Below are 14,088 nucleotides of genomic sequence, written 5' to 3' on the forward strand. Positions count from 1 at the left end.
AGGTTAGTTCATTTTGCTTTGTTTGTGGATTATTCATTTTATTCTGACTTTTAACTGAGTTGTTTCTAAATGAACCTTATTCTGGAGGACTGATACCATAGTAGACAGAATCCACATGCCAGCTTCTCATTGATGTGATCACATGAACTTTTTAATTTCACAGCTTATGTTTGTTTCCGTTAGATGTACAATTACTGTTTCTTTTCTTATGAGGTTTTTACAGGCGACAGATCTGTGAAATGTATACGCCAGCTGGGCTACAGAGCCCTTAGTGTCTTTTCTTCTCATTTCAGACCAGGGGAAGATGCTTTTTCTTCTTAACATTCTCTCCCAGCACTCTGAATTAGAGATTTATTTGCAACGAAAAATCAATTAGTCCTAAATTTATTCATGGATTTCAGGTCCAGCGATCAATGCAAGTCCACTCAGTGGGCTCAAGGGGACCCAGTTCATCCCAGTTAATGTGTCTGAAGGGGAATTACCATTGATGCTGTTTTTTTCCCTTTAGGTCAGAGATCAGGCCTTGCTGCCGTGTACTGCAGCAGCCACGAATGACTTCACCCTGGAGCTACCCAAACTGCACCTGGAGACCTTTTCAGAGGAAAGGCTGAAGGGCAGGCCAGAAGCTGCAGCATTTCAGGTTGGAGTATAAAATAATCCTGTTTCTTGTTTTCATTTTTTGCAACTGAGAACAAGAAGCTAGACCACTCTGAATGTTTGGAGAACAAAATGCTTCAAAACTATTGCAGTCAACAGTTGAAAAAGAAATAATTTTCATATAAACCATTGGACGTGGTATTTCAGAGATGATGTGAACTTTTAATTTTGCAGGTATAATGTTAAATAACTGACAGAGATATGACCATGGAAAAACACAAATTCTGTATTTGAAAATTAATATCACCCTATCCTATCCCCTTTTCCTCTGCTTAATTTACGCAAGATAAATAGAAATTAAAAATGGGGGAAAAAAAGGACAAGATTTTTATGCTGCTACTTGGTCAGTACCAGATTCTTTCATATTTCAGTTTTAGAACTAACAATGATTTTTAGCACTCACAATTTGAAAGAAACTGCTATTTGGAATACTTTAGTATAGAAGCTATTTTGTTTAAATACTTTTTAAATACTTGTATGTTTCAAAATACTAACTTCATCAGGAGGAAACTGGGGAAAAGAAATTAACTGAAAATGTACATATTTTCAGCTCTGAAAATGGATTCTGTGCAATGCCTCCTTATTGTTTTTAAGTTTGTTATGTCTTCTTCTATACAAACTATGCCTTAGTCTTTATAGCTGTGCAGAATACATTTTTGTTAAAAGCAGAATATTTTGTTTTCCCAATGAGAGAACAAAAGGAAGAGTGAGTACATTCTTCTTTCATTGTGGTCTTCTATCTGAATCAGTGAGAGTAAAGGTAGTCAAGTAAAGTGCAAGGATGTTAGACAATGCAAATATTGTATAATATGTATACTTTTTCATAGTAACCTTTTTAAATTGATTGTAGATTTTCTGTTCTACACGCAGTATATAGTTGCAAAACCAAACATTCAAGAAAGGCAGATTCTAAACTGGAAATTTCTCACTGTTGCCCTTTTGCATGCATGTCTTTCAATATGAAAAAGATTTAAATTATGTGTGTATTATCATGTTTCCATAATAAAGTAGTAATATGTAACACTGTGAGATTCTCATGCACCTTAGTAAGCACAGCTGCACATCTCTGGCAGAGGGTAGGTTGGAAATGCCTCTCCATACAGTGATGATCACTTTTAAAGCTGCATGAAAAGCTCCACAGGTGCATCTTTTTTCAAAGAAGCTGTCATGGAAATCACCGGCTTTTAAATATTACTTTTCTAATTCAGGAGCCTGTTTGGTGATATCTGCTTCTGTTCTTTTGTCTCATCCCAACTTCCATTCTTTTTTGACCTTCCAAGGATTGCAGAAGCATTTCCAAGGCAGCCTATTTCATCTTTATTTCTAAGAAGATTACAAGAAACAGTAGTATAAAAAGTTGCATTTCACATTTGTACAGAGTACTTATTTGTGCTATAGCTAGCACATAGTAATGTATGTGCTGCACTGATAGTGCAGTGATGTAAACCTACTTTTTATTTACCTGACAGCTTCAGTTACACTTGGTTACTCTGTGCGTACACAAACAGCTCCAATGGTTCAGTTTGTATCACTGTAAAGTTCCTTTTCTTCTTCCCTTTATCCTTTTTCCTTTCCCTTCTTTTCCTTCCCCTTCTCTCCCTCTCCCTAGTTACATAGTGCTTTTTTGATAACTTTCTAAGCACACTGTAGAGATTTTCTTGTAAAATTTTCCTTTCATATCTGGGAGTCAGCTAATTGATTTTAATTTCATGCAAAACTACATTAAGAGCAATCTGGTAATCTTGAACAAGGTAAACAGTGAGTAATCACTTTATGGACACTTCTCTTTAAAACCAGTGGAATTGTTTGCATACATGTTCTCTAGACCTGCTATAGTTAGTCTGTGATAAGTACAACTCCGTTAAAGACCGTATTATCTGCAAGGGTTAGACATCAGGATTTTTCTCCCAAGTCTAAATTTATTGGTATTTGATGGTATATTTTTTTAAATTGCATGAAAAATTAAGATCTTAAATTAGGCAGTGTGATAGGGATGAAGCACTGGCTATCAGAACTGGTGAGTACTGACAGAAGATGACATTGTTCTATTTTTATTATTCATGCATCCAGTTTGTAGTAGGTGGCTGAAATCAGTAATTAATTATATATTCATTGGTCCGAGCGTATCACTTCTTCATCATAGGGAAGTGGTATGCATCTTTTAAAGAATTGTATGCTCCAGCTTATACCTTTAGGTAATGAAATTAAATACTTGGACACACCATTCTGTATATCTTCTCCAAAGCCTGCACTTTATGAAATAGCTCCTAAATTGCAAGGTTATGTAGTAGGTTGAAATGTTAAGTTATGCAACAAGAATATCCTTGTACTGAGCATCTTCTAAAGCCCCATGCAAGTAGTGAAAGTATGACTTAATTTGTAGGCATTTGTTAAATTCTTGAGGACTGCAGCAGAATTATTATAGTAGTTTGAAAATGTCACTTCAGCTGGATAGGTAATGGAAAAGGTGCAATATTTCTAAGGTTAAAATTAGATTGCTATAGCTTTGAAACAGTCTCACCTGATATTTAATTGCTGTAAAGAATGTTAAGTCACAAAGCTGTGCCGTTTGCTACTTAAGTTAGAAAGTGGAACATTATAGTATTGTTTTCAAGCACCTGAAACACAATGAACACAGGATTTATGGTGTGCTGTTCTGGCCATGCTGGAATGTTCCTACTGGAGACAAAAATTGGAACCATATATGAAGCCTCCTATGAATATAGGATACAGAGTTAAAAAGGCAACTAAAATGACATGGTATTGCCAATCCTAGTAGCCTTGCTTGGCAGATGACTATTTAAATTAACCAGTAAAGGTTATCAGCTCTTTATAAAATACAAAATTCAATTGTGTTACATCTTTAGAACAAGGTTAAGGTTACTTAATAATCTTAACACTCTCTTCTGAAATAGTTTTTTTTGGCTCACAGAAAAAGTGGGCATTCAGGACACTAATTCTGAATTGTCTCAAGTACTTCTACATCAAATATGTAATTGATACTATGCCAAACATTTCTACCTAAAGACAGTTCATAAAGCCCCCAAATAAATCAGATGAGATTAAAATGTTTATGTATAAATAATTAAGCACCAGTATATTATCACTGTATGTTTCTTCTGTTTGGAGAGGTAGATGCAGAAGGATAGAAACTGGTATGAAAGAAACTTCTTTAAGCAAATTTAGGTACCTCAGACACATACGTTAATGTTATGTTTTAAAGGAATTATAGTTGATTTATGCTAAAACGGCTTCTAAACATTTATCAGCATGATCCAACCTACCTGAAGACATGACTCCAGATACTAGTTGAACACACAAAAGGAACAAGAAAAGGAACAAGAAAAGGATCTGGGAGTGCTGGTCGACAGCAGCTTAACACAGGCCAGCTGTGCCCAGATGGCCAAGAAGGCCAGTGGCATCCTGGCCTGGATCAGCAATAGTGTGGTCAGCAGGACCAGGGCAGGGATTGTCCCCCGGTATTCAGCACTGGTGAGGTCAGACCTCAAATCCTGTGTTGAATTGTGGCCCCTCCCTCACTCAGTACAGGACAGACATTGAAGTGCTGGAAGATGTCCAGAGAAGGGCAACAGAGCTGGTGAAGGGTCTGGAGCACAAGTCCTGTGGGGAGCAGCTGAAGGAGCTGCGGTTGTTCAGCTTGGGGAAAAGGAGGCTCGGGGAACACATGTCCTAGTTTAAAGGACAGGTGTCTGCCAAGGAAGGCGGGAACCTCCCTTGGAATGGAAAATGTGACCCCCTTCCCTCCAAATTGTTATAACTTTGAAATGATGGGACTTTCAGGCAAAGATACGGGAAAAGGAACAACAATTCTCTACTAGTATGTATATGGACAGCAAGGCAAACAAACAACAATGGCAGTGACAACAAACAAGAGAAAGAATAAACCAGAAAACCCAATAAACAGTCTCTTCCCGCTCTTTAAGCAATTTCCCCTTTGCTGTAGTTATGGTCACAGCCAACAGGGGTGCTGGTAGGCTCCCAGCCAGGCAGGGCAGGTGCAATGACTCCCCCTCGGCTGCAGGGGATGCTGTGTCACGAGTCTGGAGTTCTTTCTCCACATGGACAATGGCGGACACAGCCATCAGAAAGGGGTGGAGAAGGGGCTTCCTTTACAAACTCACAGGGGTAGCCAATCCTGGTGCCCCCTCTGGATAGCAAAAGGAACTGTAGCAGGGACCTCAGAGTAGCAAGCTGGGAAGGCAGGGATGAGCAAAGTCCCAGAGTGGTAGATGAGATGTATCAGAAACTCGGCAGCTGTAGCTGGAACCCCAAGGAATCAGGGCAGGCAGGGGGTGTGAGTTACAGTGTAGCAAAGAAACCCTGGAGCAGTGACAGAGGCACGGTGGGGCTGCTGCTGCAAGCAGCCAGGAGACGCTCCCTCCGGGAAGGGATCGGGGGTCAGGTCCCCTCCCAGTGAGGCTGGGTGTTGGAAAGTCCCAGTTCAACAGCTGCTCTTACGAGCAAATGCTCACCCACAGTAAGGAGAAAGCAGTGCAGGACAAAAACTCCACAGTGGCAGCAAATCCTCTGGGCAGCAACAGTCCACCCCAAAACCCGCACCTGTCCCACTCCGATCCCAGGAGAGAGAGAGAGAGCGAGGGGTGAGCCCAGCCCCTCAGCCCCCAGCCAGAATGTCACAGTATCTCTGCACTTCCCATGGGAACGCCCTTCAGCCAAGAGATGGCAGCAAACGGCACCCTTCGCCCTCCTCCCAGCCACATCCTTTGTCTCCCAGGTATCGTTGTTACGGTGGGAGAAAATTCCCTGAGAGAAAGATAAAAAAAGAAAAACCCTAACCTCCACGAACACCTCATTGCTCTCTACAGCTACCTGAAAGGAGGTTGTAGTCAGGTTGTAGTCAATCTCTTCTCCCAAGCAACTAGCAACAGGACAAGAGGACATAGGGCTCAAACTGTGCCAGGGGAGTTTCATGTTGGACATCAGAAAGATGGTAAGGCATTGGAATGGACTTACCAGGAAGATGTTGGAGTCACCATCCCTGGAAGTGTTCAAGGAACAATTGTATGTGGCACTTAGTGCTATGGTTTGTTGGTGTCGTGGTGTTCGGTTAAGGGTTGATGATCTTGGAGGTCTTTTCCAACAGTAATGATTCTGTGATTCCTCCAGGTGGGTTTGAGATGGTTAAGTTTTCACTTTGTCTTGCCTGTCTCTGCCTCCATTTTTGTCTCTCTCTGCCCCAGACTCTCATGCTCTGCTGCCTGTCCATGTGTCCTCTCTGCACACTCTCCGCTGCACACATGCCCTCATGGGTGTGTACTTGCTGCTGTGTGCACACCAACCATGCACACCAGCTCTCTGGTGCTCTTGCTTTCCCTCTCACTGCATGCCTCCACACTCTTGAGCTTTCCTTCAGTCAATCTCTGCCTGCTATTCTGCCTGGGTCTTGCTCTCTCTTCAGCTTCCTGTGCCTCTTTCCCACTCTGTCTTGGTTGCTCTGAATCAGTCTTTCTGTCCCCACTGTTCTTCTGCCTCTCCCTCCCACCTGCCCCGTCTTGCTCCCTCTGTCTTCAGCATGTATCCATCTGTTCATGCAGGTTTCGGAAGTCCACATGGTATTTATATGTACTTCTTTGCCGTTCTTAGGTGTTTGGAGGTATAGTCAAGTACTGACGTATCTTCAGTGTTAGCATATAATCATTATAAATTTACAAAGAAGTAGGTACTTACCATTTATGCATTCATGCATGATTTAGCCATGCATTATCTAATTGTGCTGTAGGTCCATTTTTTGTAATTAATTGGACAAACATAAATGTAGTTTTAGGAGCTTCCTAATTTGTATTTATTTTCACGTGTTTATTAATTTTAGATTTGCTTGATAGATTTGGTGAAAGATATGCATAGTTCTGCTGATAATTTTCCTCAAAATAATAAACACTTCCTCATTTCTGTGTTTGCTTGTCAATAAAAAAGTTCTTACCAAATTGAGGAAGCAAGTGATTTCAAAGGTAATATTATAATTCCGTCATTAGATTTTATCCTCTGCATAGGGCTTGTCTTTCAAACATAAATCAGTTCTGGTATGAGAACTTAATGAGATGAACTAATCGTAGAGCAGCTGCTTAAAAACTGTGTTATTAGTATTTTAAATCTTGTACTTCTGTTTTAAAGCTTTTTTCTTTTACTAAAATGGCTGCTAAAAGAAAAAAAATATTTTTCTCTCTTAATACTTCAGAAAAAAGAAATGTTTTTTAGAGAGTCTTAAAGGTGCAACATGCACACTCTTGTAGTGTTTTATTTTTACTTACACTGTTTCACCAGAGAAGGAGCTATCAGTGGTATTATAGAGGCCAGAATGCTGCCTCCTCTAGAATCAGATTGCTGGTTTTTGTCAGGTAAAACTGGATCTTCACTGTCTGGGTGTTCAGCAGCTTCTATCAACAGCAGCTGGGCTGCCCTCCCACCTCCAAAAGGACTAATTTCTTCTCCTCCTCTCCAAAAGGACTAATTTCTTATCTAGTGTCAAAATGTGGTTCTCCTGGACTGACCACAAGCCTATCTAAAATATACTGTTTAAAGAGAAGAATGATTCTTTATTACTCTACTGCTAATTTACACTTTCAGTTTGGGTTGAAATACTCATAAATAAGTAAATGTTTCAAAAGCATTAGAGTGGGGCAACACCTCTTGCAACCCTGACCTTTTGCACATTTTAATTTATCTAATATAAAGTAGGTATAGGACTTAAGCAATAACTGACAACTGAGTAAAGTCTGAATAACCAGACTGAGGAGTTGCAAAATGGAGAACTCTAATTTAATCTTCTTGAAAGTGTTCAGCTGGTGTCTGGAGTCATGTCTCCAGATAATGTTGTATCATGCTGCTAAATATTTAGAAGCCATTTTAGCATAATTCGACTGTAATTACTTTAAAACATAAGATTAATGTACATTAGGAAAATATTGTTTAAAACTTTAAAAAGCAAGACATCTTGTAAATGCCAGTGATGTTGGAAATTTGCTTTCTATAATTTGAATTTACTCCTTCTCCTTTCTGCCACTTAACTGCTCAACTTCCTTTCCTCTTCACAGCATTTGTTAGCAGTCTTTTCCTTGCTCTCCTCTTTGGGAAAACCTCACTTTCTTAGCCACCCTTGCACTTTTTAATTTCTTCACTTGCCTTTCTTCATGCTACTAAATTAGGACAGGTTATATGAAGAACCTTCTCAGAGGGTGTTGTAGTTAACTGGGACACTCTTGCACTCCAGCCATGCTAAGTCTTGGCCTTATGGACCATAAATATCAAAGTCAGTGTCTGCAATCACCAATTACTGAAAGCTCTCTTTGTGCCTGTGACACTACTAACTCTTGTCCAGCTCCTTTCATAAGCACTATTAGTTTTGTAAATCTTCTCAGCTAAGATGATGATTGTCTTGATTATCTTGAATGCCAAAGCTAGTGTATAATCATTTAACCTTTCAGTAACCTTTCTCAATGGAAAGTTTTCTTTTTTGGCCCTATCAAGTAATCATGTAACTACCCATCTTTATCCACTTAGACCTTTTCATACATTTATATCTGTTGCATGTGGGCGATGTTTAAGGAATTACCTGTGCTAATATGCAAGGAAGCTCTTTAAGAACTGTGTAAAATACAATCTTAATTCACTAAGTTTATTTACTTAGTTTTGCTTCTGCTTGTAATCCTGGGATTTTTTGTTTCACTTGGTTACCAGGCTGCTGCATCTTATAGCAGGAAGTATCTTTCTTGTTTGCCACTCACTATTCTTTCATGAGAAAAATTACTCTAGAGTCATGGTGATCTCAATATGTATCCAAAGCTGCGTCAGTGAATAAGGGTGGACTCCTAATAGTTAATTGCAATAACAAAGCATCATTTAATCACAAAAGATATCAAATATAGTTTTCACAGCACCTTGTTAGGCAATTTTTTTTACTTCAGAAATCCCGTCTTTCAGAACTGCATGGGTTTATCTGTGCGCTGTATCTTCAGAAAAGGAGTAGTTTTAACAGATAACAACTGTGTAAATTTGTGACTGCATTTTTTTAGAGAGTGAGCAGTGTGTACCATTGTAACACAGACAAGTCCATTAAGAAGTGTTAGATGTTCAATTGTTGGTAATCATGTGGATTACAAATTAAATTCATGAAGTGAATACCAGGAAAGATTAGGAATTGTCTGGAGTCTTAAATTTTTTGTACTGGTTCTTTTAATTTCAAAAACTAAGAAAAAATGCTGAGCAAGTGAGTGTAAGCAATAGAAGTTAATAAAGCAGTAGACTTTATTACACAAATGTTTAAGTAGCAGACACAGAATCAGACTATTTTCTATTCTTAATTATATTTTAAAAAAAACCCCTTCAAATGCTGAAACTTTGTTTAGTCTTTTTTTTTTGCTTAACTGCTTAGTAGTCCATTATTATAAAACATATGTCTCCCTGTTATTTTTATCAACTGCTTACAGAGTAAGAAAAAATAATTAAATATTGCACTACATTAGTACAAGAATTTTGTAATGGAATCAAGGGAGACGTTTCTGCCCAGATATTGCATTTTGTTGGGCCTTGTAGTTAAAGACCTGGAAGAGGAAGGGTTATCAACAATTTGAGCGACTTTATTATGGCTTAGTGATTTGCTGATTGATTTCATTTGATGTCAGTTAAAGCTCTCTTAATGTCAAGCTTTCTTTGCATAATGCCTTGAAATAAAGACTGATGAAGATTTTTCAGATTGATGCTGCTTACATAAACTGACCCTGATTTGCCCTTCTGCATGACAATATAAGTGACAGCAGTTAGACAAAAATATAGCAATGAATATGCAACTTAAGGATTAAGAAAAATACGGTAAACCTTTCAGAATATAAAACTAGGCATAAAAAACAGGCTGTTCTCTTATTTCCACACTTTCCATGTATTGAAGAAATAGACTGGGATAGCATCCCAAATGCTATTGAAATTCGAAAAGGATAAGTTTTGAATGGATTAAAAGTTAAACTGTTTTGTTTTACCAGATTCTAACAATTTGTCACTAATTAATTTTGGTGGGGGGTTTGTTGGGTTTTTTTGGTGGTGTTTTGTTGTTAGTGGGTTTTTTGGATTTTTTTTTGTGGAAAGGGTTATATAAATTTTGGCTTATAAATGCACATATGTTATTAACTGCAAATTTTATTTTTTATATTGTTATTTTGCAGGAATCTTAGCAAGCTATTTTGAAGCTGTCATCTTGATTTTTCATTAACTGACTTGATTGCTTGTCTAGTGACATATGTTGCTAGTATCCTAGGATCACAAATTCCAACATTATATTGGACTGTGAAAAGGACAAATTCTTGGGATTCATAAAATCTTTGCTATAGGGGTTCCAGGACTAATATGCTTTAAGTAGGGCACTCAGTACTTGTCCATTGCAGTACCCAATTTCATGATAGTATTTTAGAGCTCTCCCTTCATTATGGTCTCTCATTTTTGATCTCTCCCTGTTAGATGCAAAAAGGTGGTAAGAAATTAGGGGGTGAGGAGAGAATGGAGACAGCTGGAGGGTGCTCTAATTAATGGAAATAGGATGAATGTGGAACTGTTGTGTAAACCTGAATAATAAGGATACACAGCCTGCATGTTGGCAAGTTTACGTGCAAAGGATTGGATTTTTTATGGCTTTTAAGAACATAATATCCATGGAATGATAAAAATTTGTTTATCTTCCTGGAACTTTGATAGAACTTGAGATCCCTCTGGATTGCTTCAACGTCATGATCTTTTTTGATAAAAGAGCAGTTCCAAACTAAAGATCAGGAGGGAAGAGTAATCTCTTCCACCTGTGCGGGCAAACTTATGTTGTACATTTAATGCCTGTTTTTAGTTCTGATTTCTCTCTGTTAAGAGGCAGATTTTGTGTTCTTTAGTACCAGCACCCATTGGTGGATCCTCCTCTTCCTGATTCATCTTAATTGACAAATACTAAAGGGAGAGATCAGAGAGCAAAGCCTCCTGCCATTGCCACAGTGTATAGTGCCAGACTTTCCCTCTAGCCAGTTTTCCAATCTTGAATACTTTTGGTCTTGGATTAATATTGTGTGAGTGAAAGATTACAAGTTGAGATTTAAATTCCCAAGTTTTTACACATGCTGCAAAGACCACAGGACTGGGGTTTGAGCAGAGATTCCCCTACATGTCAAAACGTGATGTTTGCCTGTACCTTGGCAAAGGTCACTATCCTAGATGCCTGATTTTTTCTGCCTTTATTCCACATGAGACTTGTTGCAAATTTTACTCCTTTGGGAAATAGACTGTGGGACTGAATAAACATTTAATGCCTAGAGGGCACATAGAATAGCAGTAAACTGATTGTCCCTGCTTAAAAACAGCTTGGGCAGGGAAAATGACAAAAGAAACTCCAGAGTATAAGAAACAGTGCAAAAATGTCTCCCCAGCCTTCACCATTTTTAAACAGATTAACAGATAGACTTTAACAAATCAACAGATCTTCTGAAAAAAATTTATATTTGTGTTCAGCACCCATTTATTGTCCCATTGCTCTTTGAGCCCACATAAAGGTAAGAATTTTCACATGACTTGTGGAAAGGACTTCTGCAACTTAACAACACACTTTCTGAAAAACTGTTTATTAGGTTTGTTTTGAAAATGGCTTCTATTATTTAATTTAATGTTAATATGTTAATGTTAATAAATATTCCCAGTTTACCTTCTTTATACTAGTCATGTTTTCTCATTGACTGTCATAATCACTTTAATTCTTGGACACTCCATCAGAAGTTTCTTTCAGGTTGCTTTCCTCATTGCTGAACTACAAGAAGGTGAGAACAGTAGAAATCATCTCTAGTTTTTAGAGTTTTTGAGCTATGGAAGTGATTTCTCTGTTACCAACATTCATAGGCACAATTACTCATAAATTACCTAACTGCAAGTTGTGGTCCAGCTCTGAAAAATGGATAAAGGAAATAGTAACAACATCAGAGGGCGTTTGAAAAATGCTACTCTCTTGGGTGTTTTTAAGTTATGATGGCGTAACTTAAGTTAGGTTTTTCAGTTAGGATTCATGGATAAGAACCAGCTGCTTTTGTTGATCCACCATTAAGGTCACCGCTCAAGTACATGATACTGTGATACCTGCAGTCATTACCACATTCAGTAAAAAGATTAGAAAGGGCTTTCTCAGTCTCATTACAACACCCCATGATATGGGATGTTCTGATCCTATTAGTGAAGAATACTTTATGCATTTTAGACAAACTCATCTCACCAGTCCCTATCCTCCTTGGTTTTCTCCTTTCATGGTTGCTTATAAGCATCCAGTTCTATAAACAGAATTCAGAATGTCACTTTATCTCTTATGCTTCTAAGGAATTGGATCTGATTGTTGACTGTTGACCAGACCAGGGAAAGGACCTTACTTGCCATGCTCCCAACCTAATAATCTGAATCACATTCTGCAATCTTACTGTAAGTTCCCATTTACTGGAAAGGCACTTGGTGCATTTGCTGAAGACAAAGCAGAAAGTAGCATCTTCTGAAACATTATCTAAAAGGCTCATCTGGTAGAAACACATCTTTGAATTGTTAGTCTGAATGAGGACAACCAGAGCTTTGCCATCAGAAAAGTTAGTGTCTTCTTCTCTTTTGTTAAGGAAACTTCCCAGTCTGGCCATCCATGAGACTCTCTGGCAGTGACATTCCCAATGTCAGAGACTTTCACTGCTGGTAGTGAAGCCCCTTCACAGTTGGTGACTCCAGTGAGCTGATGGGTGCCCTGCTTGACTCCTTACACAGCCCACACTCACCTGCAGTCAGACCAGGTTTCCTTACAGGTTTGACCCCAGGTTTCCCATAGCAGTGTCTCAGATGTCTCAGCCCATAAAGCCATTTATTCATGGCACAGTAACAGAGAAACAGCTTGAGCTGGTGCCTCTGAGCAGGACCCCAGCAAAGGAACCCCAGATCTTTTATACCCTCAGTCTCCCCACATGGAAGTCTTGCCCTTCCTCCTGAGTCTTCAGCTTCTGTACCCACTTTCTGTATCCATCCACCTAGATGGTGTCACCAGTCTTCATGTCCTTTGTTATCCAAAAGGCTGGCAATTCCCAGCTCCTGATGTGCCTGTCATTGTCCATTCAGCTGGCTGCTGTCATCCATCTTCATGCCCCTTGTTATCCTAAAATTTGGCAGTTCACAACCTCTTGTCTCAGGCTCCCACCCAGAGCTCAGTTTACATCTCAATCTGAAGCTTGCCTGTTCAGCTATCTCGACCAGATGTGTTACTCAACACTTTCAACCTGTTGTTCCAGGTTCTCACTTAGCTTGTTGACCTCTTGCACAGAAGAGGCCAGACTTCAGTATAGTGGAGCATCACTTATCCACCAATTTTTAGCTTGTGTTGGTTGGGATTTATACCTTTCTGAGCTGAGCTAATCTCTCATATGATAAATGCCAAAAAGGCAGACAAACACAATCACTTTTTCCCAACAAGAGTTTTCTTCAGCTGTAAATCCATTGTTATAGAACTAAATATTCAGAGATGATAGGGATCATTTTATTTGATCTTCCTCAGATTATGGTGGTTAAAAGCAAACTTTGTGAAAAAAAAAAAATTATTTATCTAATACTAACCTTTAAGGACAGCGAATTGTCAAGCTCAGTGATGATGCCACTTCTGTCAGACATTTGCTCTGGAAAGAGGGATGCTAATGTGTGTGCTCATTGTGAGGGTCAATATTAGGTTTACTGTGTTCTTTAAATTTCCTGCTTATATTTTGGAACAAAAGCTGCTGTCACTGGAACTTCTAATAAAACATTTTCATAGCATAAATTAAATATTGAAAGTAAGTCTTTTTGAAAATCTAGGCATTTGCATGTTGTTGGGTTGGTTTGTTTTTTTTTTTTTTTTAATGTTGCTAAAGTTTAAGGATGTATGAAGCAAATTAGTTATCTCATTAGCAGCTGAGTTTAGGCAGAATGGAGGGAGGATACCTGTCCATCTGTCCTGGGATGATATTATAGGGTTATTTTATTCCTTAACCACCTGCTCGATGCCCAAGGACACCGTGTCTTTAAGATGGACCCGGGGGGCAGGGCCGGGGCCGCGGGACCCGGGTGCAGGTTGGTTGAACGGCAAGGCCCAACAGCTCGGGGTACCAAGGGTCTCGGCACTGTTCGGCAGGGAGTGTGCTGGGAGCGCTGGGTTACTCTTTGTTTTTTTTTATTCCGGCTAGCTGGAAAAAGGTTGTGTTGGGGGTATTTTTTTGTTTTTTCCCTTCCCTCCCCCTTGCCTCACTGCATCCTTTCCCTTCCCTCCAGTCCGGGGAGTCTGCGGGGTGGCCCCAGGGGGCCCCCGGGGTGGCCCCGAGCCTGTTGTAACTACTGGACTCTGCCTAGCAGGCTGCTGCTCCCTGAAAGCTCAGCCAGGGTTTCCTA

General features: G+C 39.3%; 1 protein-coding gene across 2 annotated transcripts in view; it reads left to right on the forward strand.

Moving 5' to 3' along the window:
• Positions 1-14,088, forward strand: part of CCDC171 (coiled-coil domain containing 171) — a 155,176-nt gene that overhangs the window by 111,602 nt on the left and 29,486 nt on the right. For both annotated transcript variants that reach the window (XM_017732890.1, XM_017732891.1), the window contains exon 22: positions 509-640. In XM_017732890.1, coding sequence (XP_017588379.1) covers positions 509-640 — 132 coding nt within the window. The remainder of the gene's footprint in view (positions 1-508; positions 641-14,088) is intronic.

This window comes from Corvus brachyrhynchos, unplaced genomic scaffold (genome assembly GCF_000691975.1).
Source record: "Corvus brachyrhynchos isolate BGI_N302 unplaced genomic scaffold, ASM69197v1 scaffold194, whole genome shotgun sequence".
NCBI classification, from domain to species: Eukaryota; Metazoa; Chordata; class Aves; order Passeriformes; family Corvidae; genus Corvus; species Corvus brachyrhynchos.